General features: G+C 39.5%; 1 protein-coding gene and 1 pseudogene across 1 annotated transcript in view; both read right to left on the bottom strand.

Moving 5' to 3' along the window:
* The window catches only part of LOC105288515 (collagen alpha-4(VI) chain-like), an 88433-nt gene that overhangs the window by 5925 nt on the left and 57426 nt on the right, over positions 1 to 25082 (bottom strand). Inside the window, exons 24-37 of the mRNA XM_011354785.1 lie at positions 25014 to 25076; positions 24418 to 24480; positions 22017 to 22067; positions 18794 to 18829; positions 18627 to 18689; positions 17229 to 17291; positions 16027 to 16062; positions 15039 to 15075; positions 12703 to 12714; positions 12119 to 12612; positions 5271 to 5361; positions 3280 to 3963; positions 1404 to 1500; positions 652 to 878 (exon numbers count right to left, since the gene is read on the bottom strand). Of these exons, the coding sequence (XP_011353087.1) occupies positions 652 to 878; positions 1404 to 1500; positions 3280 to 3963; positions 5271 to 5361; positions 12119 to 12612; positions 12703 to 12714; positions 15039 to 15075; positions 16027 to 16062; positions 17229 to 17291; positions 18627 to 18689; positions 18794 to 18829; positions 22017 to 22067; positions 24418 to 24480; positions 25014 to 25076 (2017 nt within the window). The remainder of the gene's footprint in view (positions 1 to 651; positions 879 to 1403; positions 1501 to 3279; positions 3964 to 5270; positions 5362 to 12118; positions 12613 to 12702; positions 12715 to 15038; positions 15076 to 16026; positions 16063 to 17228; positions 17292 to 18626; positions 18690 to 18793; positions 18830 to 22016; positions 22068 to 24417; positions 24481 to 25013; positions 25077 to 25082) is intronic.
* LOC111736988 lies at positions 5711 to 5829 on the bottom strand (annotated as a pseudogene).

Consider the following 25082-nt stretch of genomic DNA (forward strand, 5'->3'; position numbering starts at 1 on the left):
GGGAAATTATTGCTCATTTAATCTAAGCAGGACTGACCACACCACTCACTAGAAACTCTTTCAGCCATCTTTCCCCTGCATTTAAAAAAATTTCAGAGTCAAATCCCCGCAAATCTCTTTCTAATGTATTCATTGTTTTGCTTACTTTGTTCCGCCCATGTAAGGGTAATGTAGCCTTTGCATTACTACATTCTGTGATCCAAAAATCGATGCTACCATTGTTTTAGATAGATGCAATCGTTCCTGAAACTTGGTCAGAGCACAGGCGGCCGCTCATACAGAAAGGAGCCTTCTACAAGCCAGTGCATTTTCCCTCAAGGTCAGGAGTATGTTCAGCATTTCTGCAATCGGTCATTGCTGCTCCACAGTGAAGTACTGACACTTCATGATGTGTGCCTCCATCATGCTCCCTGAAATAGCTTCTGTTCAGCTCCAGTTTTACAGTCAGGTGAAAGTTAGCCATTCTATGTTTTCTTAAACTGATTTCTTTAACAGCATACATGAATTCGTTCATTTGGAAACTGTATAAAGGAAACTGTATAAAAAGGCAAATTTTTCATGCTAACATAGTGTACAGGAATTTTTTTTTTTAAGGTAAAGATTTTAAAAAGTGAATTCAACCTAAGGAACAAGAAGTCATTTGGTTTTTACCATAGGCAGTGCCCAAACTTATTTCTTTTCCACTTTCTTTTTGTTTTGCAAGCATTTCTTGTTCATTTTCTTCAGCTGCATATCCATTCTTTTCATAATTTTCAGGTGCTTCTTTCTGAGTTACAGATGTCATCGTGGCTCTTCTATTCTCTAGAAGAAAGTCTGTTGCTTCAAATGCTTCCAAGTCATCAGCAAAGCCAGCTATGCCACGACGGCGCTTGGGCAACCTGTACAGAAACAACCCACGTCGAACTGCATAACCAAACTACAAGAACGGAAAGGTTCAATTACCCATTGATATTGCTGGCTCGATAAGCTTTAGGTTTAGGGCATTTCTGATGACTTTGTTATCACATTAGCTACTCCCTTAGATCTACAAAAGTGTTTGAACGAACATCACGATAATATGTTTAGCATTATTAATTTTACCTCTGGGACGTGGGATTAGAAGATGGGGGGATGTGGTGGAATGGAAATTTTTCATTTTTTGCTTTTATACACTTATGTGCTCTTTGAATGTTTTCTATTGGTCCCGTGTTACTCTTAACATTAAAAAAAATAAGAAGAAGAAAAGAAAAACCAAACCATGTCAGAGTTGGCAAATACAGGAACATCTTGTGTTTTGCAGGCATTTCTTGTTCAATACTTTGGGTCAGGTCAAGGACTGGCATTGCCTGTGACCATTCTTTAGGGAGACAGTTTCCTACAGGGAACAGAGCTATGGGACAACTTCAGCTCTGCCCTCGGCCTACCTCTTGATAAGCCTAAGTGCTTGCAGCAGAGTGTCCCCTCGGATGGAGCCCCCACACACTTCAGTCAGCTCTGGGGGTGGGTACTGGTTTGTTCCACCTAAAAATAAAATATCAAACCAAATCAAATAAAGCATAAAATGATATAAAATTTTTAAATGAAATAAATGAAGTAAAATAAAGCATTAAAAAAACCAAAATATTATCCATTAACACAAAATTTAAAAGATATAAAATAAAATCAAATAAAGCATAAGAAAGTAAAACGTACAATAAAGCAAAATAAACATAACAAAAAATGAAATAAAATGAAACATAAAAACAAAAAAAAATCCATTGACATAAAATCAAAAAGACATAAAATTAATTCAAGTAAAGCATAAAATAAATACAAAAATAAAAGCCAATAAAATAAAAAATAAAAATAAAAACAAAAATGCATCCTATCACATAAATAAAATTACAACATAAAAGAATATAACAAGACATAAAATGCAACCTGACAAAATAAAACATAAAAAATAAAGTAAAATGAAATTAAAACAGAATAGAAAAGTGGTCCCTTTAGCCTGCTTTTCTCTCAAATGGTTACTAAGCCATCAGCCCTTTATTAGAAATCTCTCCTTCACCTCCTGTAACAATAAGAGATGTAAATTTCAGAGTGATTCACTGACCTTTCTAGGATCACACAGCTCACTAGTGGCACAGCTAAGACTAGAACTGATTCATGGATCTTTATACCTCTCAAACTGGAGAGGCACAAATGCTGTGTCAGTACTTCTAACATATCCATCAGACTCCCTTTATTCCTTCAGTGATAAAGGAGCAGATGTCCCTCAAGGCTACCAATAGGGTGTCACACACACTTATAAACTGAAAATCTCATGTCCCCCGGCAAAGAAGGCAAGAAGTCCTCACATGTTACAACAAGGCACCCTGCATGTGAGTTGTTTGGATTATGTACTGGTGGACAAAGCCCAAAACAAACTCCTGGAAATGTGACCAGAATAATACCCATTCCCTCAATCCTAATAATCTCCATTATCATGTTAGAGATACAGTTTTGGTACTGGCTGCCCATGAATTTGGTTGAACTAGTTCCAATTGGAAGTGAGGACACTAGGACAGGAAGTAGGGAAGAATTCCAGCCAGGATACAGTCAGTGTGCCCTTTAACCTTCACTGTTGGCTTCATCCACCATAACCTGAGGTGGGAGACCCTCCCTCACTTCCTGCCAAGTCCCCGAAGACCTCTGAAAATATATGTCATAAACACTTGTTACTCAAAATGTGGTCCACGGACTAGCAGCATCAGTATCACTTGGGAGCTTGTTAAAAATGCACAATCTCAGGCCTCAGCTCAGCCCCATTGAATCAAAATCCACATTTTAACAAGATCCCCAGTGTGTGCATGTTAAAATTTGAGAAGCACTGTTATGCGCCACTGGATTCTGGAGTCTGGGTTACAGGATATAGTAATAACAGTAACTACACTTTATATTTGTACAGCACTCGTGCTTTTCCGAGCCCCTCCATGCACATATTTGAAAGGCTTTTCAAATAAGGAAGAGACTATAATTCTCATTTTGGTAAAAGAGAAAATTGAGAAGTTAAATAGAAACCTGAGGTCTCCCAGCCACCAGCTGAGAGGTTCCAAACAAGAAAGCTGCACTAGGCGTGGCACAGTGTCAGGGCAACGAAATAACTCAGGGTTTTTAGGAAATGGGGTGCTCTCTGGAGGCTCCACAGAGGCTGTGGAGCTGCACACACTTCGGCAATGGTAAAGGGTACATCAAACAACTGCTTGCCCAAATGCCAGGCTCTGGAATTTCCTCTCCCTACCCCATCCAGGGTATCCCCAGGGTTCCAGAACCACTCACTTTTTAGGAGATTCAGGAAGGCCCGCATGAAGCCCCGGGTGTAGGCTACCTCTGGGTCTGAGATCCCCTCCAGGCGCAACAGGTGCTGCTCAGAGGGGGCACTGGCCACTTGGGCCAGCTCAGCCAGCTCATGAGTTCCCACGCCCGAGCCCAAGGCCAACACAAACAGAGTGATGCCCTTGCACTTGGCCTCCAGGGACACAGTCCTTAGCTTCTCCCGGTCCCATCTGCTGGTCTCACTGGCCACGATGGCGAAGAGAATCCGTGCCCTCCTGGGCAGTGGGGCTGCCAGGAGCACCTTCTCTAGTGTCCACTCCAGGGCGTGGCCCAGGGCAGGAGCTCCTTGCAGGGGGCGGCCTACAGCCTCATGGATGTGCCTCTGCATCTGCATCCGGTGACCAAAGGTGGTCAGGAGGAAACCCTCAAGCACAGGGGGTTGTCCAGAGCCTGGCCAGAAGCCAGGAGTTGTGTGCATTACCAGGGCCGCGCGTGCCCCGTAGAGGGACGTGTTCGGCTGTGCAGCCACCTCTATGTTGTCGAGCGTGGCATCCACTAGACTCAAGGCAACCCGGTACACATCCTTGCTGACGCTGTGGGAGCTGTCCACCACGAATGCCACGTCCACATCTACTGCCAGGGGTCCGGGCGTGCCCAACCTGCACTCCGGAGCTGGTCGGCACTTGTCTGGGGAGGAAGGCGGGGAGAGGCCAGGGTTACTATGCATCTCTTTCCTTTCCATGCAAACAGATTTCTAGATTCTCAATAAGGATAGCTGTTGCTGAGCGCTATTCGCATTGTGTTAACACGGCCAGCAGATGGACACTGTAAGTAAATGTGCCCCTTTATCAGAAGAAAGAATCGAGATGATCTGATTTCACATTCAATGTTTCTAACCACTAGGCCATATGGCTTCCTAATCTTTAGCTTCACTGACACCTGCCTGGTTCAGTCTGTGCCCTATCTTTTATGGGGCGTGTGACCTTGGGCAAATTACTCAGCCTTCCCATTACCTCCGTTTCTTCATCTTTCAGATGGGGGGCAATGATGATAATAATAGAACCTATTTTGTGAGGTTTAAATCTAAAAATGAGTTCATCTATGTAAAGTGCTCAGAACAATCCCTGGTGCATAGTAAAATCTCAAACTTGGTAAATACCAACCAGGTTTATGCTTCTATAGGAGAGAGAACTGAGGCCCAGAGAAACAACGCGTCAAATGAGATGATGGATGAGAAAGCAGTTCATCAACTGCAACATGCTCTATGAATGGCAGTTACTACATTTGACTTGGCCAAGTTCTCAGAACCAAATCTCTCATGGCAGTGATAGGTCTTAGTGTGGAGCAATTAAATCCCCTTTTGATTTCACCTGTAGGGCTCACTCTAGCCTTAAGTGATGTGGGGATGGATGAGAGCTCTCCATACAGGGGTATGCATGGGTTTCAGCACAAATTTCTCTCTGGCACAGGCTAGTGTGAGGTGCGAGGTAGAGTGAAGGAGGCCGAAGACACATAGTAACTTGTCAGTACCCTGCTGGTGGTCAATGGCAGTTCCAGGCCTAGAACCCAGGACTCTTGACTTGGTTCAGTGGTCTGCCCTTCACACTAAAACGCCTAAGAAAGGGACACAAGCCCAGCCATCTACAGGAACCTGGCAGGACAGGTGAATAAGCAGAGTAGATCAGCAGTAAGACAATAGGGAGGGGAAGGGACTGTAGGGTGCTAGCAGACACTTGCCCCCTCAAAAGGGGATAGGCACAACTTAGCTCTGGCTGACTATGACCACATGGGAATCCAACATCTGTGATTCTCCAGACTATTGCAACTTCCTAAGAAAAACTGATAATCCAGAATTAAGAGGAAATTCCCAGATTCTAAAATACTGCACATACCAAACAAATACACATCTGCAGAGCAGATCTGGCCCGTGGCTCTTGGCTAGTCCATCCTGTTCCAAAGACATCAGTCTGGTAAGAAATGCTGTCCAGGCTTACCATAGCAGAGAGTGCAGCGGGCCATGTGCTCCACATCCTGTTGGCTCTCAGTCTCCCAGACGAATAAATGAACTCTGTTGGTTCCATCCATCTAATCCAAACATATATGCAAGTTTGTCATTAGCTGAATTAAATTTCAAACTATGTTTCTTTTTCCATTTCAGATAAGCAAAACATTAATATGATATTTTGAGGAGAATATATAATTATAGAAATATATGTATATATTATTTGGCATTATTTGACAGTTATTGATAGCCTTTTAGGACAAAGTCCCACTGAAGGTCAGCCCCTCCTCCTTCATTCCTGTGCCTAGGACCAAGCAGGCTCCAGACCCTCCTGTGGCAGCAAAGTGCTTAGCATTTGAAGTTGTTATGCTAGGCCTCAGGGAGATTGACAGGTAAAGGTAACTTTATTTTTTAATTTTATTTTTTTTTAAATGCCTACAGCATCTGGTCTTCCTAGGTGGTCTCCCATCCAAGTACTAACCAGGCCCAGCCCTGCTTAGCTTCTGAGATCAGACGAGATCAGGCACATTCAGGATGGCATAGCTGTAGATGCAAGGGTAGCTTTAAAAAAGAACGTTTCATGACATACACTCCTTACAGAGCTCTTCACTCTTTCTGTTTAGGACTGCAGCATATCCCATCATTGTCTCTCAGAGTGAGCTTTGCTTAAAAGAAAAAGCCTTTGGGGAAAAGAAATATAAAGAGTCCAACTTTTTGTTTATGCTAATGTAACACCAAAACAAACAAACAAATAGATAAACCAAACAGGAACATTCCTAAGTCTCCTGAGAAGAAAGGTGAAATGCATCCTATTTTGTTCCTCACACAGCAAAAGCAATCTAAATTGTGCTTTTACCTAACTTAGAAATTCAAATTAACCAAGACTGATTATGCAACTACTACATAACAATGTTAGCAAGCCATGTGGACACACAAAATGACACAGCCACACCCTCAAATCACTGAAAACCTCAGTGGAAGGAGAGACAAACTATTCTCAAGAAAGAAAGAGGTCCAATAATATGTTTTAGGAACACAAGAAGAGGAGATTAATTTCAAGGGGAAGGGATAGAGAGAATCTGATGAAGATGATGGTATCTAGTACTTTCAAAAGAATGAGCAGGATGCTTACGTAGAAAAGAAGTAGAAAAAAAAGCATTACAGTGTAGAAGAACAGCATGTACAAAGGCCCAGAGGTAGGCAGTGGTTATCTACAGAATTCTCATTGCTCTCACTCCCCAAAGATTAGAGAATACCCACCTCCAATGTGCACACAGAAACTACACAGCACATCTGAAACCCTGAAACTCCTTACCAAATGGAGGAGGATGACATGAAGAATGTGCACAGAGTTGCCAACATTCAACATTCATACAGATCTCCTCCACATGGTTATAAGATCTGAGCATTGACTAAACCAAATGGACCTAATTAATCACCAAGGGTTAGAGAAAACAGGGTAGGCACGCATATGATACATTGATAGCTTACTGGAAAACACATGAGGCAATTTGGAAGGCCTCTGAAATCAGGATCCCCATCTGTGTTCCAGAAGTTATGAGGAAACTGGGATAACCCTGGGAGCATTAATTTTACCTCCAAGAGTTGTGGGGAAATGCTAAGCTTGTATACATTATTTTTAAATAACAGGGAAATGGGGGAAGTATGTTATAAAGGTCAGAATTTGTGTGAATGTTTAAGATACTATGAAAGACTTCAAACAAATTCAAATATTTTCCCAAGTCTGTACAAAGGAATGGTTCATAGGGAAAGTTCTATGCAGCAAGAATAGATTAAGTGTCATGAACCTGGGTCCTAGTCCTTGGTGTGCCCTAGTTGGCTATGTGGTCTTGGACAAGTCTCTGGCCTCACTTTCCTCAGCAACAAAGTTTTAGGGTAGGAGTCAATGCTGCTGAGTTTTCTTTCTGTTTCAACACGGCCTGGTCCTCCATTACTGTCTTCTGTATTTGCCTCGTGTTCAGGGCGTTGTGTTACCTTTTCTACTCTGAGCAGCTAAGATTATTGTTCTGCTTGTTGGGAAATGACCAACTTCAAAGGAATTAAAGTAGCTACAGAACTTGAATCTTTTAAAAATGGTTTCTTAGGAAGAATAATTTTATGTTCCTGTAAAAAATTTTCCTGTTCCTGTAAAAACAAAATTGTGGGAACAAGTACACAAAAACAAATTGGAAGTCCATAGGGAACTATGATTAAGAATAGATTCATCTGTACCTAGTCGTTCTTAAGTGACATTTAATTACTTTGACTTTGGAATGGCCAGCGTGGACCTAGTCACTGATCAGATCTATAATTCTGGAGAAAGCTCAAGCAGAGAGATAGTACGGGAGGGAATCCTAGTGTGAGAAGAGGAAATAGGATCTGTGATTCCTACTGCAAAAGTATCAGAAAAGGAAATCTCAAAAATAGAGGCCCTTAAACACCACCCAAGTGATCTGCGTGAGGCTCAAAGCTTTATTATAGTTTGAATCAGCACCTTTGGTAATTCTTTCAACCAACTTCATTTCTGAGGGTCCAGTTGTGGTCTGTGGGGACTAGGTATATACTAAAGACAGGACTATATGGAGGCAGGAAGGATGCAGCACAGGGATTTGCATTAACACCCTCTTTTATTTAATAGAAAGACATTTTATGAAAGAATACAGACAACCCTTAAACCTCAGCCCTCACTATTAAAGAATTCCCCATGAGCCCTGAGCTGAAGAGACCCATATGGTTAAATTCGATGCTTCAGCTGCTGTATTAAACTGCCAGAGGCCATGGGATGATATTCATTCCCGGGATTGAGCTGGGGGAGGCTCTTGGCTTAGACAGATAGATGAAGAGGGGAAAGAAGCAAATGCTGGGGAGGATGATTTGCCTTGGGACACAGGAAGAGCTAACTGGACCCTAACAAGGGAGAGTTAGAAACAATCTTGCATCCAGTTGAGGTAATGGCTTGGAGAACAAGAAGAGAAAATTGAAAAAACTAGGGGAAGGAGATAGGAGAGTAGTCACATAACCAGTGACTGATCCCAGGAGCTGGAGTTCAATTTCAGCTCCTGCCAGCAGGCACGGTGCCACCAAGGCTGCTGTGAAGCAGTTGACTTTCTGGACTCCCCAGCAAATAGGGGCCAACATTGGATTGAGGGTGTTGGGTGGCAGAGTGAGACTCGAGAACCAAACATATGTGGATGCCAATTCCAGGACTATGTAGTTTAAAAGAAGTCACTAACCCCTGACCCTCCCTTTATCTCCTCTGGGAAATGTAGATTGTCATTATTAACTTGTAGGATAGTCACGAGGATCATACCAACACTTCAAACTTTAACATTCATGCAAACCACCTGGGAATCTTGTTGAAAATGAGGAGCTTGATTGATTAGCCTGGGGGTGGAGCTTGAGATTTGGCATTTCTTACAAACCTGGGTGACGCTGATGTGGCTGGTCCCAGGACCACGTTTTGAGTAATGAGGGGTTAAAATGAAAAAGCATGGAAAGCATGTAGCATGGCAATTGGAACTCCATAGAGTTTCATTAAATGGAAGCTATCAATTTAACAGTTATGGGGCAAAGGTGCACTCTTAGGGACCTCGAGAAGATGGTAATAATGGCCTATATTGAGTATGCACACAGAAAGTCCCTGTAGGCACTATCTCATAATAATTCTCACAGCAAACCTGTGAGTTTATTCCTTGTTTATGGGTGAATAAATTGAGGTCCTAGTGCCAAAAAACAGGTCCAGATAGCACAAGGGACAAAACCAGAGTTTGAAGCCTCATTGCCTAGTTTCTTCCTTGGTTGTTGATTCTGGTTTTAGGAAAGTAATGATCTAACAGAAAATAGCAGCCCACAAGGCCTCAGCAGGGGTACATCCATGGCTTCTAAAAAGGCCTGTCTGGCAACCCAACATTTTCTTCAAAAAAAAAAAAAAAAAAGAATGGTCTCCTGCAACTTTTTTGAATTCTAAAATTATATCAAAATTTTAAAAATATTCCTCAAATCCCTTTGGCCTTCCTCTGAACGTTTTCATCTTCTAAATCTGATTTTTTTTTCTTTTGTCTCTGTGATAGAAATCCAAATAGATTCTTTAGATTTTTTTTAAAAAGAGCAATACACAGAAATAGATATAGAGGCAGTTCATAGACTTAGCTCATAGTATTGTTGTAAAGATAAAATGAAATAATGCATGAAAAAGAACTTTGAACTTCTAAACTCTCTTCTTTTCCTGTTTTTGACTTTGGATTTAAAATCCCACTGCTAATGAGAATTCCAAACCTTGAGCAAATTATTTAACTTCTCTGTGTCTCAGTTTCATCATCTGAAAAGTGAACCAACGATAACAGTTACCTCATTGGGTTGTTGTAAGAATTAAATGCATCAGTAAGTAGGAAGATCTAGAAGAGCGTCAAAAACGTAAACTATTTTCTTAGATATTGTTTCAAGTGAACATATGTTAGTTTTTATAAAGAAAAATGAAATTTGAAACCTGGCACACAAATTGCGTTTTCCCTGTAATCCTCTGGTTTTTAACTTTTAAAAATGGGGCAAATAAAGTTACGTTCTGAGACAAAAGGCAACTGGACAGTTCTTGAAAATGAGATGAGGCACAAATAGTCCAAATGCTATAATACTGTTTTACTTAAGACTGAGAGTAGTCGATGGATAGCTTAAAAAAAAAAATCTTTTCAGTATGAGTGCAGCCTCCAAGCATACTTAAATGGGCTGAGAAGTTAGGGCATTTGTTCATATAATCGTTCAGATTGAATGACCGTCATTCTGCCAGAAGCATCTGAGTATTGTTATGAAAAATAAAATAACATAAAAGTGAAAGACAAAAGTTCCACAGATAATCAAAGAGAGCCCTCAGGCAGATAATTCAGAAGAAAAATCACAGGATATGCCCCCTCCCCTAACTGGATTCTCCTAAAGACAGAGCACAGGGTAGGGGAAGTTAAGGGCTGCAATATGGCCAGTTGTGAAAAATGAAGATTTTCTGAAAGGCCCTGAAAGGGAGTTGTAGTTTTTATGGTTTCTCTCCTTGTTAATGACACCAGAAATGGAATCATTTATCACATTTGTGCTGGCAAGCACCATTTAACATCCTTTCTAAACTGTTACATTTAAGGAACAGCATCCTGGGGCAAGAATGCAGCCAATAAATAGAAAGGAGAACATACAGAAATGATAGAACTGAGGTTCGGGTATATTTAAGCTGGCAAGTTCTTTTTGCATACCATTACATCCTTTTACTCGGAAACTTGAGCAACTAAGAGGGCAAGAACATTTTGGCAAAGAATCATCTCTATGTGGGATTTAAACACTGTCTGCCCAGGATCCCCTCTCAGAGAGCAGCACTGATGAGTGTTTGGTGGGGGGTTGTAACTATACCTTGAGTATTTCTCTCCAAGGGTTAGGGAAATTTATTCCTGAAAGTAGATGATTACACCTGGCAAGGAGCCTGCATAATGTCTAATTGTGACCCTCGCCATTTGAGAGCTAAGCAAAATGAGACTCAGAAAGATAAAGAGACTTTTCCAAAGGCACCTCATTATTGATGAAAAAGCCAAAGACAAAAGCTACATATCCAATTTAAACTATTATTTTTTATACCCTACCTTTATTAATCCATTCAGGAGGTTATTTACAGCTGCTCTCACAATTTTACTTATTGATTCTTAAAAGCATATTCACAGCTTTTTAAAACAAAATCTCTCATCTACCACTTCTGCTGCACAGGAAACTTCAGAGAAAATTAAATGGTCTAGCACAACTAAACTCATTAGTTCTTTGAACCATATGACATTTCCATTTTTGCTGGTCAAAAATAGTTGAATATTGGCAATGTAACATGGTTCAACCTGATACTCATAAGTACCCTAAAATCTCTTAGAGAATCGCCCTTCATTTTAACAAATCATCCCAGATATCCTATGAGAATGTATTACATGGGTTTCAGTTATAAGAGTCAAGTCTGGAGAATAAGTAAATAAGCTGTGATACATACACACACTAGAATTCTTAAGAACGATAGTAAAAAAAACGAAAAACAAAAACAAAAACAAAAAACAGGTTACCCATACAGACAACATGGATGAACAAAAAGAACAGAGATGACATTGACTAAAAGAAGCCAGATACAAAAGAGTAATACTATAGGATTCAATTTATATGAAGGTCCAGAACAGGTCAGTGGATGGTCATAGAAGCCAGAAGAGCAGTGCCTCTGAGGAGTGTATGGTTTGGGAAGGGACATAGGAAAAACTTATAGGATACTGAAAGTGTTCAGTATCTTAAACCATGTCTTGAGGGTTTAAATGTATATATAAATCCGACTAACTGTACACTTAAAATCAGTGCACTACTCATTTTGCTAAATGGGTATATATTTTATACCCCAAGTGGGAAAATAAAGAAAATTACATGCTATGGCTCACCATGATATGATTTAGAATAGTGTTTAAGCATAGTCTCTGAAGGTAGATAATATCAGTCTGCCACAAACTAGATACTTGACTTTTGATGGTGGACTTAACATCTCTAAGCCTCAGTTTTCTTATTTCTAAAATAAACCTACCTTATGGAGTTTGGGGAATTATTAAATAAGATAACGTTTATTACGCACGTAGCACAAAATAAGTGCTCAAGAATGGTCAGTTGGCACCAGTAGAAGCACTACTAATAGAGTCCACAATGGGACACACGCCCCCATGCATACACATCAATTCCTGGGGAATTCTTCCCCTGAACAGCTCTCATATCTCATGTGGTCCTTGATGGAAGGATAAGGACCATGTACTAACCGCCCCAGTTCCCCTGCCCACAAGCAGTTCCTCCGCATACCAATAGGGCATCCGGGAGGTTGTGCTCCTCTGTGAAGGTGATGACCACAGGGACGATGTCCAGCGCACTGAGCTCCAGGGTGGCAGTGCTGATGGAACCTGCATCATGGGCCCAGCCCACCTCGAAGAACACAGCCACTTTCCTCGTGAGAAGGCTTGAGCGAGCACGTTTAAATACATGTCTTGCCACAAACTTCATGGTGTCCCCAAGGTTCCTACTGCCAGATGACCTTTCCAGAGAGATTCTCCTGACAGCCTGCAGGAGTGCGGGCTTCCCCTTGTAGTCTGAGAAGCGAATCAGGTAATCTATTTTGTTGTTGTAGGATATGATGGCCACTCGAGCACCTGTTGGGCAGTTACTCTCACTTATTTCCATCTTCCTCAACAGAGATAATAAAATGTCTCTCATCCTCTCAAAATCCAACTGAGAGACGTCACTTGACATGTCTAGGGCAAAGACCACTTCAGCTGGAAACACTGGGCATTTGGAAACACCTTGACACAATGGATAACACAGATTTAAGATTTTCTGCAATGCCTCTAAACAGGTGAAGAATTCAGTGGATAGGAAGAAATATTATTTACCTGTTGAACAAGCTGGAAGGGAATTATTTTGGAGAGAAAAGAAGACATTATTAGTTTGCGTAAGCAGTGGCATGTTTTCCATGTGAGTGCTTCGAGATGAAAAACCATCTCTTCTGAGAAATTCAAGCGGTGGCCTTCTCGGACTCCTGAGTGTGGCAGAGACTTGTACTTGCTCCCCAATATTCGTTCTCTCCTTTTCTATAGTAATAGAACCTCAGTCTATGGCTGCACATATGGCTTCCTGGAACAAAGACTACGTTTCCCAATGGGGCAGCCATCTTGCTAAGTTCTGGATGACGAAATAAGAAAAACAATAGGTACACTTTGAAACAGTATCCTTCTCCTTTTCTTTCCTTTTCTTGCCAGTGGAAGCTTCATAGACATCTCAGACCATGAGGTGATTTGAGAAACAGAACACCCTCACCCCAATGGCAGAGCAAGAAAATATAAGGAGCCTGCGTCCCTGAACCCCATGGAGCTCCATAGCAACCCTGGACTGGCTACTTATGGGCTTTGATTTGAGAAATATATTTTTGTCACTGCTACTGAGCATTAAGGTCACACTGTACTGAACTTAAATCTAACTAGCACACTGAGCTATTCCAAAGCCATGGATAGATAGATATAGATAGATAGATAGATAGATAGATAGATAGATAGATAGATAGATAGATAGATAGACAGACAGAATAAACTATACATATATTATTCATAAGTGTATTTACACAAGTAATATATTTTTATGGAAAATATTAGAAAACAAAAAACTGAAAGTATCCTGAATTCATTATGTTTACATTATATATGTGTGTATATGTGTACATTATATATGTGTGTGTATATATATATAATTTGTTTCATTTTGTTTTATAAAACTTGGAATTTAGGATATGTTCTATTCTGAATCATTTTCACTTAGTATGTAATGGACATCTATTTTTTAGAGTAATGTCATGAATTGAATTTAGAGCAATATCATCTTTTTTCTCCTATATCATGATTTGTTCCTCCAACATCCCTTTGTGATGAGCATACTTATACATGTCTCTATGCATATTTCTTCAAATCTATTAAATCTCTATCATTATGGCTTTGATATGCATTGTCCAATTGCACTTCAGAAAGATTGTACCAACTGACATTCTTACCAGCAATGAGAGCTTTTATACATTTCCCAAATTTGGATCAGGATGTTCTTGTCATTTAAAAAATATTTCCAATTTGAGAAACGAAAAGAATATTTCCTTGTAATTTGTATTCTTTAACTTCTTGTAAGGTCAAACATTTCACAGATTTGTTGTGATTTGCATTTTTTTCTTCTCTGAATCTTCCATGTCTTTTGCCCATTTTCAGACTAAAAGTTTTTTATATTTAGGTTTAGCAAATATAAAATATCTGTATATGTAGATGAAAATGATAGAGTAGTAGCAATTTTATATATTTTGACATGATAGAGTAAAGGACTTAGGTCTTTTGCTTGGATCTGTTGCTTATATCGCATTTTTTTTTTCCATTTTTCTGTTTGCTTTTGATTTTACAGCTCTCTTCAATGTAAAGGGATTTTCACTTTTTATATGGCCAGCTCTGACACTCTTTTCTTTTGTGGTCTAGACAATGATATTATTCAATATGATTTATAGGAAATAGGATTCCATAATCTCCCTGAGCAGCAACTGGATGAGAATGAACAGAATATGGAAGATTGAGACAGAACAAGAGGGGTGGGATGATTGTGGAGAAAACCCAAGCCCAAACTAAGCAATTTGCTAAGTCAATGTTCTCTCCCTATTGCCAGTAAATGAAGAACTGTGTGTATTATAGGATGCAAATATCCAGAAATTCATTGAAGACAGTAAATAAATTCTAATCTGCAAATGTGATAAAACATTACTTAATATTTTATGATTCATAATTCTATTTCTAAAACATAAATTTAAATACAATAAGACATATTTCTCATTGAAGGCTCACTGTTGATCCCTCTTATTTAAATGGATAAGTTAAAAAGAACAAATCTTTTCTTTGCCTGTTTCATGATAAGAAGCACCAAGATGCATACATGCAGGTGTGCAATTTTCAATGCATTTTATGGATGCCATATTGTACAATTTTTCTTCACCATTGAGATAATATGCCACTCCATCTATGAGACTACATTGAGGAAGATTACTTACCCGAGGGCGAGATTGAGCTAAATATGTTCATTTGCAGGATCCTTTCTTGATGGACAATGACACCTCCCAAACCTCAGTCAAATCTACAGTAACTTACGTCCCCAATCCATGACTCATTCCCATTTCACACCACTGGCTCCCTTTGACTCTTTTTCAACTTACGGCAGTTTTTTCTCATGAAATCAACAATTTCACAAGGCTATTAGAAAGACGGAGAAAGAGAGGAAAAAAGAAAAAGTATTTAATTTGAAGTATATTCCTCCTTACCCTGGTGACTTAGAAATGTCATATGAATATGATTAGTACCTATCCAAAGCTTTTTAAGCCACAACAGAAAACCCAAAAATTGTTATAGCAAATGAAACTATCCAGCAGTTATATTTCTGGATCCAGTAGTTATTTTAAAACATTTAAAATATATTTTATATACAATATAATGCTCATATTGTTAGAAATAGGTAGATAAGGGGATTTCATTTTTCTTATCTGCCTCGCAAAGCAATGGAATCAAATCTGATTTTAAAGAAGTTTAAATCCAGCCATCTCAGCACAGACGGTATAGAAATGTCTTTAATTCTTTGGTCTCTATATTAGTAATTCCTGGTGCACTTTTTTAGAATGACTGCCAAGATAGGTACTCCTAACGCGTCTCCTAGAATTCTGTCTCATTCCTTTGATTGCTTCCTTTCTGTTCTGTTCTTCTCATGACCTCATCACTTCTTGCTCTTTGGCTGCCTCCAATTCCTCCTCCACTCACCCACAATAGTATTTTTGTACATGGAAGATGAAGAACATCATAACTTTTGAGATTCTTTTCAGGTGTGCCATGAAACACAATGGCCTGTACTACACTGTGTGTTGCCTTATAAATACTTTAAAAGCAATTTTTTGAACTTTACAAAAAGGCATATTACATAGGGGTAGTGGCCTCCTTTCACGTTAACTAGTATCACTCAGAAACATCCAGATTCCCTCCAGGATTTAAAATATAATTCTACTCTTTTTACTTGATTTGGTTATAACATTTCAGAATAAAGTCCATAAACATAAAGTATGAAAAGAAACTAAAGAATCTTTGTAGATTTCTATTTTTGTGAAAACAGGAAGCTTTCTGAAAAGAATAAAGTTTAGAATTAAAATCTTTACCTACCGTCATATCTACCAAGCCTTTGGGGCCCTTAATACCCTGGAAAGAACATAAACAAGTTTAAAATGCAAAATTCTGAGGTACCATACATTACTCTCCAGAGTTGGCAAATGGTTCTGAGAAAGTTCACCACAGTACACAGACCACCTGTCCTTCACTCCTGGTCCTGGAGTTCTGTCTTACCCCTTAAAGAAGGAGGTTAGAGTGTCTAGGAGCTGTGTCCCAGAACTTGTAGTCCAGGATACCCAGGTAGAGAGCACATAAAGACTTTTAGAAGATCAAGTCATTTTAAGATCAAGCCATAGTTTAGGATAAAATTCAGGAAAAGGCCAATCAAGAACTCAGGACCATTCATAGGCAGTTCTAAAATAGACCTCAGTCTTCTCCTACTCCTTCTCCTCAGGCCACCCACCAGCATCCTATCTCTGCCCTAGTACTAAACAAGTCTTCCCTGGATCTTTCAGAATAGAGCTGACCTCAGGGTCTCCAGGAGTCTACAGATCTTTGCTTTTATTTAGACTCTATAAGGTAGTAATTTGTGACCTTGGGCAAGTCACTATAATCTTCTCAGCCTTTGTTTCCTCATCTGTAAAATGGGCCTGAGTGGTCCTTCTACTTCTAAGATTTTTGATTCTATGATCTTGTTGCACCTCTCCAGTAAACCCTACCTACACTGCAATGAAATCACCAGGTTCAACACATGGCTGACTCAATGGCCACCCCTCATGGAATGACAGCCTAGCCTCCTAGGATGAGACATGGGACGAAATGTCAATAGGGCCAAATCTTTCCTTTTATACCATTCCGGGGAATTTTAAAAATATCTGTAGGCTTGCAACACTGTCAGTTCAGTTAAGATTATGTAAATGTCATATTTTGTTAGGATTCCCTTCTAGTTTTTGCATAAATGTTGTTGCTCATTTTGTTTACACTGATAAACTCATTCTCCAGTGAGTATTATATATTATTTTATGTATTTAGACAAATTTATAAATCTCCAGCCACTCTAATCTCTTCATATTCAAGTAAAACATTTATATCGAATAAATATACTGGGTAAGGACTTGAAGTAAATTTGGCCCATTCCCTATAAAGGTCCTCTTGTGTGTCCCAAATGTTCACTTCTTAAAGATATCTCTTATCAAATCTTTATTCATTTTTATACAAAGGCTGAAAATAAGAGAAAGGAGAAGAGTCTATGTTACCCTTGGTCCTGGAGGTCCTTGGTCACCTGGAGTTCCGACAAATCCAGGAAAGCCAGCATTACCCTAAAAATGACCAAAGCAAAGGAATAAGCTTCCCCGCTTTGAATACAACTTGGTTAAAGCCATCAGGCCCACTTTGAGATACCAAGTTGTCATTATATCTAAGGTCCAATAAGTTTGAGATGGATCAGTTTATGAACTGTGATCAGCAGAGTAAGACACAGAGACCATGATTGGTGGAGTGAGACACAGAAACTAGAAAGAATTTGTGGGAACTATCTAAATTCTCTCCTACATACCTAATCCCAACCAACATGTATACACATACACAGACACACACTTCCAAACAGAGCCATAAAAAATGTCAATACTTAGCTGAGCCTCCAGATCATGTCATTAAAAGGATGCAAGAAATAGGCTTTGAAGGCCTGGCATCAGGAGAAACAAGAATTTCCTCCACCACCTTCTGATCTTCGGTGTATGAGTAAAGATATATGCTAATCATGGGCTTACTGTTCATTTTACACATATTTAAACAGACACAGTGTTATCTGCATGTAATAGATTTATTTTCTTTTTCTAATTTGAAACCAAAGAGCTGAGTTTAGCTGAGCACGGCAATATTAGCCAGCAGCAAGTGAAGTTAGGCATAGATCAAATTTTTCTTTTTGTCCTTGCCAATGTATGAAAATACCAATTATTGACCGCCTAGAAAATATACATTATCTTTCCTTTCCTCTTTTCTTCACTGAACATTGGTCTATGTCCTTTTCCCACAAGGCCTTGCTCTCTAATGTCTATCAGCTAAACATGACCAAGGTTTTAGATATCCACAGGGTTACTCTTTCCAAAAGAGCTGCCAGCGGTTGTGGCTCTTCAAGATTGAATCTTCAGAACCTGAAGAAATAGATTTTTAATGGTAGACTCTACAAAGCACAGTGAAATATGACTCAAAGTCCACCAACATGGTAGCCACGTTCTTGAGAGTCTAGTCCTGCAATAGCTAAGAGAAAGTTAAGGTTTAGAAGAATCTTAAAGAAACAGTAATGTTTTCTCTACTACAGCTAAAATAGTACTTTCCAAATGATATCCTTATTTACCAAAGACAGAGGTACCCCCAAACTTGTTTGTTAAAAGGTTGATATTGAGTAACTGAAACTCCAACTTGGATTTTCTGTTGTTATGGTTTGGGGAGCTGCATTTGTATTCAGAAGATAAATGAATGTGGGATTAAGTGAGAAGTGGGTTAGCCCAAGGAAGGTGTGGAATGTACAGTGCTTGAGGAAGACACAGACTTTTCTGCTAAGAAATCCATTAATCCAATGGAAATAAGCTCCTGTGAGTAGAATGTCATTATGTGGGCCTCTATCGATCTTGGGAAATTTCTTTGGTTCTTACCCTGTTCCCTCTGATTCCTTTTGCTCCCTGCTCTCCTTGGTGGCCAGGGTCACCATCTTCTCCCTTAATAGAATCAAAAGCAAAACCTTGAATGTCAAGAAAAATAAGTACGAACAAATGATTCATGCTGCATACCAGTAGCTAGGCCCAGAAAGGTATCTTCTTACTTTTGTGCCGGGATAGCCAGGAAATCCACGTTCACCCTAGTGTCAGAAATGAGATAAGGTCTTGTTTAATGCCATGTTACCAAATCCTTCTTTGGCATTCCTTAGGGAAAAAATAAGAAACTATAATTTTGAAGAAAAAGACTCAAAACAGGTGCCAGAAAAAACAACTATAGCAATGGTTGTTACCTTGAGCTACTCCCCAGTGGCCACATTTTATTTCTATAATTCACTGTGAAACAACTTGAAAATGATTTTTACAAATTCTCCACCCCTGATATATTGTGTAATGAAATTTCCTCTTAAGCACTTTTATCTATCAGTTTGAGTGGTGAGAAATGATCAAATATTGAGCATATTTTGAAGATAGACTCACCATTATTTATTGATGGACTAAATACAGGGTGTTAGAGAAAGAAAATTATTAAAGATAATTCAGTGTCTACCTTGAGCAATGGGCAGGATGGCGTCTCCACTCCTGAGATTAAGTGGGAAGTGGGAAGAAGGACATGTTGTCAGGGGAATCAGTTTTGACTGACTGGATGTTTGATGTTATTAAAGGATGATTGTTAATTCTTAGGTGTGATAATATTTTTAAAGAATATTTTAGAGAAGCAACTTGACATATTTATGCATGAAATATATAATATCTGGAATTTGCTTCAAACTAAGTGGTGGGAGGATCAGTGGGTGGAAGTATAAATAAAATAAAACAAAATTGGTCAAGGGTTTTGCATTGTTTGAGCAAGATGATGGATACATGGGGAGTGGTGTCATTAGATAAGTCTCTCCATTTGTGTATATGTTTGAATTTTTCCATAATAAAACGTTAACAAAAGAAAAAGAAAAATGTTGTTTGGGGACATGGCAATGTTAAGGTGTCTATTAGATAACCAAGTGAAAACATTCGGAGTTAAGACATTGGTCCAAACTAGATCACAGGATAGATGGTACTTGATGCCATGGAACTGCATAAGGTCACTCGAGTAAAGACAGAGAGAAATATGAGGATAGAGCCCCGAGTCTTTGAATATTTAGAGGTCAAGAACATTCAAAAGATCCAGCAAAGGAGACTGAGAAAGGAGGGCAGCTGGCACAAACCAGGAAAATGGGGTGTTCTGGAAGATGAGAGAGAAAAGGTTTCAAGAACAAGCCCACGATCATCTTTGTCAAGTGCTGCTGAGACACGGAGTATGACGAGAACACAGAACTGACCTTTGGATTTAGCACCATGGGTTTTACCTAGACTAAAGCAGACATAGTTGAGTGGGGAGAGCTGAAGCATGAAGGTTAAGTTATCATGAGTTAGAGAGAACCAGAGGAAAGGAAGTGGAGTTCTTTGCCCCAGCATTACTGTCATTTGGGACCCGATGGTTCTTTGTTGTGATAGGCTGTCATGTGTATTATAGGTTAGAAAATAGTATCTCTGGTCTGTACTAATTAGATGCCAGTAGCATCCCCTCCCCCAGTCGTGACAACCAAAACACCTCCGGACATTGCCAAATGTCCCCTGGAGGGTAAACTCGCCCTCTGTGAGAACCACAGTATAGACCCACTCCTTCAAAGAGTTGCCAGATAGAAATGGGGCAATGAGAGTATGTAGTTATGTGAGGGTTTTGTTTTTGTTTGAGGGGCTTTTTTTCAGATGGGAGATATTCCCACCTCTTTGTATACTGATGTGAATGTTCTATGTAGAGTGACGAAAATTTGATGATACAAAAGAAGAGGTGACACCTGCAGGGGCCAGGGCCTTAAGAAAGCATAAAGGGAATGGAATCCACTCCATGAGAGGAGAGGTTGGTCTTAGATAAGGGCATGGACTCTCATCCAGAGCAGTAGAAGGGAAAGCAAGGTACAGAGGCAAATAATTTAGCCCGTATAATGGTGGACGTGTGTGGACACTCTCTTCTCATTGCTACTATTTAATTAATGAAATAGGAAGCATGATTGTCTGCTGAAAATATGGACGAGAAAGCAGGTCTTGGAGATTTGAGGGGAGAGGAGCTGTATGAATCTGCATGTTCCACAATGTTAAGTGTAGCATAATATGTATAGACTGCCTTTGTGCTTAGATCAAGGATGGTATGTGGCTCAAAATATGCACATGTGAATTCTGCCTAGGATTCCCTGTTATGCAAACTCTCTCGTAGAGAAGAAAGACTTAATTTGCCAGGATGAGGCCCCAATGAACTAATTTCCATACTCAGCTCTAACTATATGTGTGACTACAGGCAAGTTCCTTTACTTTTCTGAGTCTCAATTTTCCTATCTGTAAGTTGACGAGGTTGAACCAGATGATCACTGACATACTCCACTGTTCATCATTCCATAGATATTTACTAAGAGCTTACCATGTGTGGAGCATTTTCCTGTTAAATAAAATGGCAGTGGTGTCATCTTGCAGCCACAAAGGAAACAAGAGAAATGCAGAGAAGCCAGCCCAGAGTCTTGACATCATTCAGTAGCTGGTCATCACTAAACTTCCCAGTGATTTCTTATTTTGGGAAGCAATAAATGTAACTTAAACTAAAGCACCAAGAATAACTGTGGCTATTGACATCTGATTTGTTCAACAAGCTTCACGTGACTTCTATGCTTCAAAGTCTCTGTCAGTGACCCATTAACTACATGTTAAAATACTGGCTTCTAATGGGAGTGGAAATATTCAAGTATACTTATTGAGCACCTACTCTGTGCTAGGTTCTGTTCCGGCAATACAAAAAATGGGTAAGATGCAATCCTGCTATCAAGTTCACAAACCGGTAGGAAGACAAATATAAAGGAATAAATTATAATATAACATCAGTTAAAAGGGGCTACTGTAGGAATATGAATAATGTGCTTTAGGAACACAGAGTATAGGATAACAAATTCTCTTTGTGGAAGTCCAAAAAGGCTTCCACAAGAAGTTGATATTTGAGTGGATTTTAGAAAATGAGTAAAAATTGTCCAAAGGGGAGAGATATATAATAGAGGCAAGAGTGCTTGCAAAGGAAAGGAATTGGGAAAAGTACCAGCATACCCAGTGCTGGAGTGGGAATATCTGGTGTAGAATGACAAAAACAGCTTTTATTTTTTAAGGAGAGAACTCTGGCAGCTACAACATTTTATAAACAGCAGGTAGAAACCATTCCTGGCATGTCACTTGGCTAATAACTCTTATTCTAGCAAAATAAAGCAAAAGCTATGGTCCTTAGTTCAGAGTACTCTACAAGGTAACCCTCACCTTTGTTCCTTTCTTTCCTGGATGTCCATATCCATCAGGACCAAAAAGACCCTAGAAAATGACACAAGATGAATTGTAGAGTCATCCAGATCAACACTTGGTTGATAATACTATCTGAACCTTTGAAAAAATCAGCAGTGCAAGGAGGTGGGGAAGGCATAATGGGCTTAATGGAGATGTATCCTACCTTCATAGGATAAACACTAGACTGCTTTGAAAAGATAAGGAGCAAATAGGGTTTAAAGTTTTTAAAGGCCATGATATAATTAAGTTTTTTGTATTCTTTTTCATTTTTAATCCCCTCTTCAGCAAAATTATGTACCTCAACAAGATGATACCATGGATGTAGGAAACCAAATCACTGTACAGAGTCCTTCTTGGTCAAACCTGCTTTCTTTGCAGGATAAAGGAACAATAGAACAAGTTCCAGTACTGGTAAATCTCTAGAGATAAAGACAGCTGGGGGGAGGGGGGAGCGCAAAGATTGGGATAAAGGTAATATGGTTAAGTGAGTAAGTACATAGACTGGAAACCCAGAAAGACCTGAACTTTTAGTCTACTTCCAATGCTGGTTGCAAGAATGACCTTGGGCAAGTTACTCAACCTCCTTAAGCATCAGTTTTTTTCATCTATTAAATGGGGATAATAATATCATCTACATAGTATGGTTGTTGGAAGATTAAGTCAGTGTGCATGGAAAGCACTTAGCACGATGCCGGGCACAGCAACGGTACTCAGTAAGTGGTCATGAAGCTGCTGCTGATGGTGGCAGTAGTGGAGATGATGTTGACAGGGGAGCAGCAGCAGTCACAGTGGTCGTGGTGGTGTTATTGGTCATGGTAATGGTGTTGGAGGTGGTAGAGGTAGTAGTAGTGGAAGCGGAGGTGGTGCTGATGATAATAATTATAAAAATGTTGATGATACTACTGGGATCTTAGCATCTGTACATGTAGACAGTGAGCTTCCTGTGATAAGGAGTGAATTCAGAACGTTTTAGGTGCTTTGTGCTGAGCAGACAAGTAGATCAACTGAGAAGAAAAATTTTAAATTTTAAGCCACAGAGATCATTCCCATGGCTAAGGAGGAGAATTTGAAATATTAGAAAATAAGACAAAGAAGATTGCCAAAAATGAATTATTGGGGGTGGGGGGAAGGATGCAAATGAAATTCATTTGCTGTTTCTCCAGCTTTTCCCTGCTGAAGGACATGCAGAACCCCCAGCATCTGCAAACCCAGAGATCCAAACTATATATATTTTGGAAATGTCCAATATCCTCTAAAATTCCTGAAGTGACACCTTCAAGAAAGGCATCACTCCCCAGCTTTGTCTTTCACAGAAAGAGGTCAGTAGGCACAAGCTTTATGTTTTATAAATGAGGATTTTTAATAAAGTAAAAGAGTTTTACTTCAACATCTGAATTGCGTATAGATGTAAAACATTATTTGCCCTACATTTCATTTGACAGTAATCTTGTTCTGCTCCTTCCCTTGCCACATTTAAGTTTCTTAGACCTGCGTTTGTTTTCTCTTCTTGCTAACAAATGCAATTTCAGGGCTGAGTGTAAAACAACTGCAGGTCCTTCCTACTACTGATAAAGGAAGTCTCAGAAATATGAGTTGCAGAAAAGACAACATTATTCTAACATAAAGCTCATTCGGATAAGGTGGTGAATTGAAAACAGTCATAAAATAAGTAATTTGCCCTCGTGTTCAGAGCAATGACTAAGGTAAAAATGCATAGCCCTGTCTTTGGAAGTATTATCTGTTGAAGTAAACCTTTTATGATCCTTGGTATTCAAAGATTATTTCTTTGCTCTAGAGTTCAGCGGTCCCTAACTGTTTTAAGCACCGAGGACCAGTGCTGCTAGGAGAATCTAATGCCTGATGATCTGAGGTGGAGCTGAGGTGGTGATGCTAGCGCTGGGGAGCAGCTGCAAAGACAGATGGAGCTTCGCTTGCTCACCTGGCACTCACCTCCTACTGTGTGGCCCAGTACCTAGTAGCCCACAGACCAGTACCAGTCAGTCCACAGCTCAGGGGTTGGGGACCTCTGCTTTAATCAAACCTACATCCTTAAAAGTTTGCAACTCTGATTGACTGTTCTATTTGTTGTCCTGGAAAAAGCATTTCATTGAACATCTCTGTATTCCTAAAAGACTCAAATGCTTGCAAAACATTTTTGTCAAGCGGAAGAAGCTCACTGGCACTTCCCTCTTGCAAAATAAACCCTGGATTCTTTATTTATATAAGGAGTTTGAGGCTCTTTGACTCTTTAGATTCACAACAGCTCTAGTGATCATATTACCTTTGTTACCCAAAATATTCATCAAGAATATTATGTAAAACAAGAACAAATAATAAAAATTCAATCAAGAGTCCAAAACACAGAAACTAGACTTACAGGTTGCCCTCTCGGCCCGTTTTGTCCCCGTGAGCCTCTTTCTCCTGCATCACCATGCTCTCCCTTTTATAACAAAGGACAAAGATAAAATTAATTTTTTCCTATGAGTTCATGCAATTTTAAATCATTTTTATTAGAAATTTTACAATTATTCTTTTCAAATCCCATTGGCATCATCCTACAGTCTAAGGTAAATATCTTCCTCTAGACATCTGTTAAATATAAGAAACTAAAAATATATTTAAAATTTAGCTACTGAAAATTAGCAAAACCAGGTATGCAGCACCAGTTACAGAATTTTATATTGCTATAGCTTTTTCTAGGTGTATGCGAATCTACATTTGTGGGGAACGCATATGTTTATCTAACCCCTCATATGTCTGTCTAGTGATATATGTGACCATCTGTCCATCTTTCCATATGTCTGTCTATATGTCTTTCATTCTCTGTACCTATCTATCCAGCTATGAGGTAATGGACAGTCAATATCATCGCCAACCACATCAGAAACTCCTGCTGGAAATGATCACACAAGAAGAGATTCATGTAATGAATCTAAGTTGTAATCAAGGAAGAGTATGTTCTCTGACACTTACCTTCATTCCTCTTGGTCCAGTTTTTCCTTTTGAACCATTTGGCCCTGGAGGCCCAGGATTCCCCTGCAG

This window comes from Pteropus vampyrus, unplaced genomic scaffold (genome assembly GCF_000151845.1).
Source record: "Pteropus vampyrus isolate Shadow unplaced genomic scaffold, Pvam_2.0 Scaffold1, whole genome shotgun sequence".
Classification (NCBI taxonomy): Eukaryota; Metazoa; Chordata; class Mammalia; order Chiroptera; family Pteropodidae; genus Pteropus; species Pteropus vampyrus.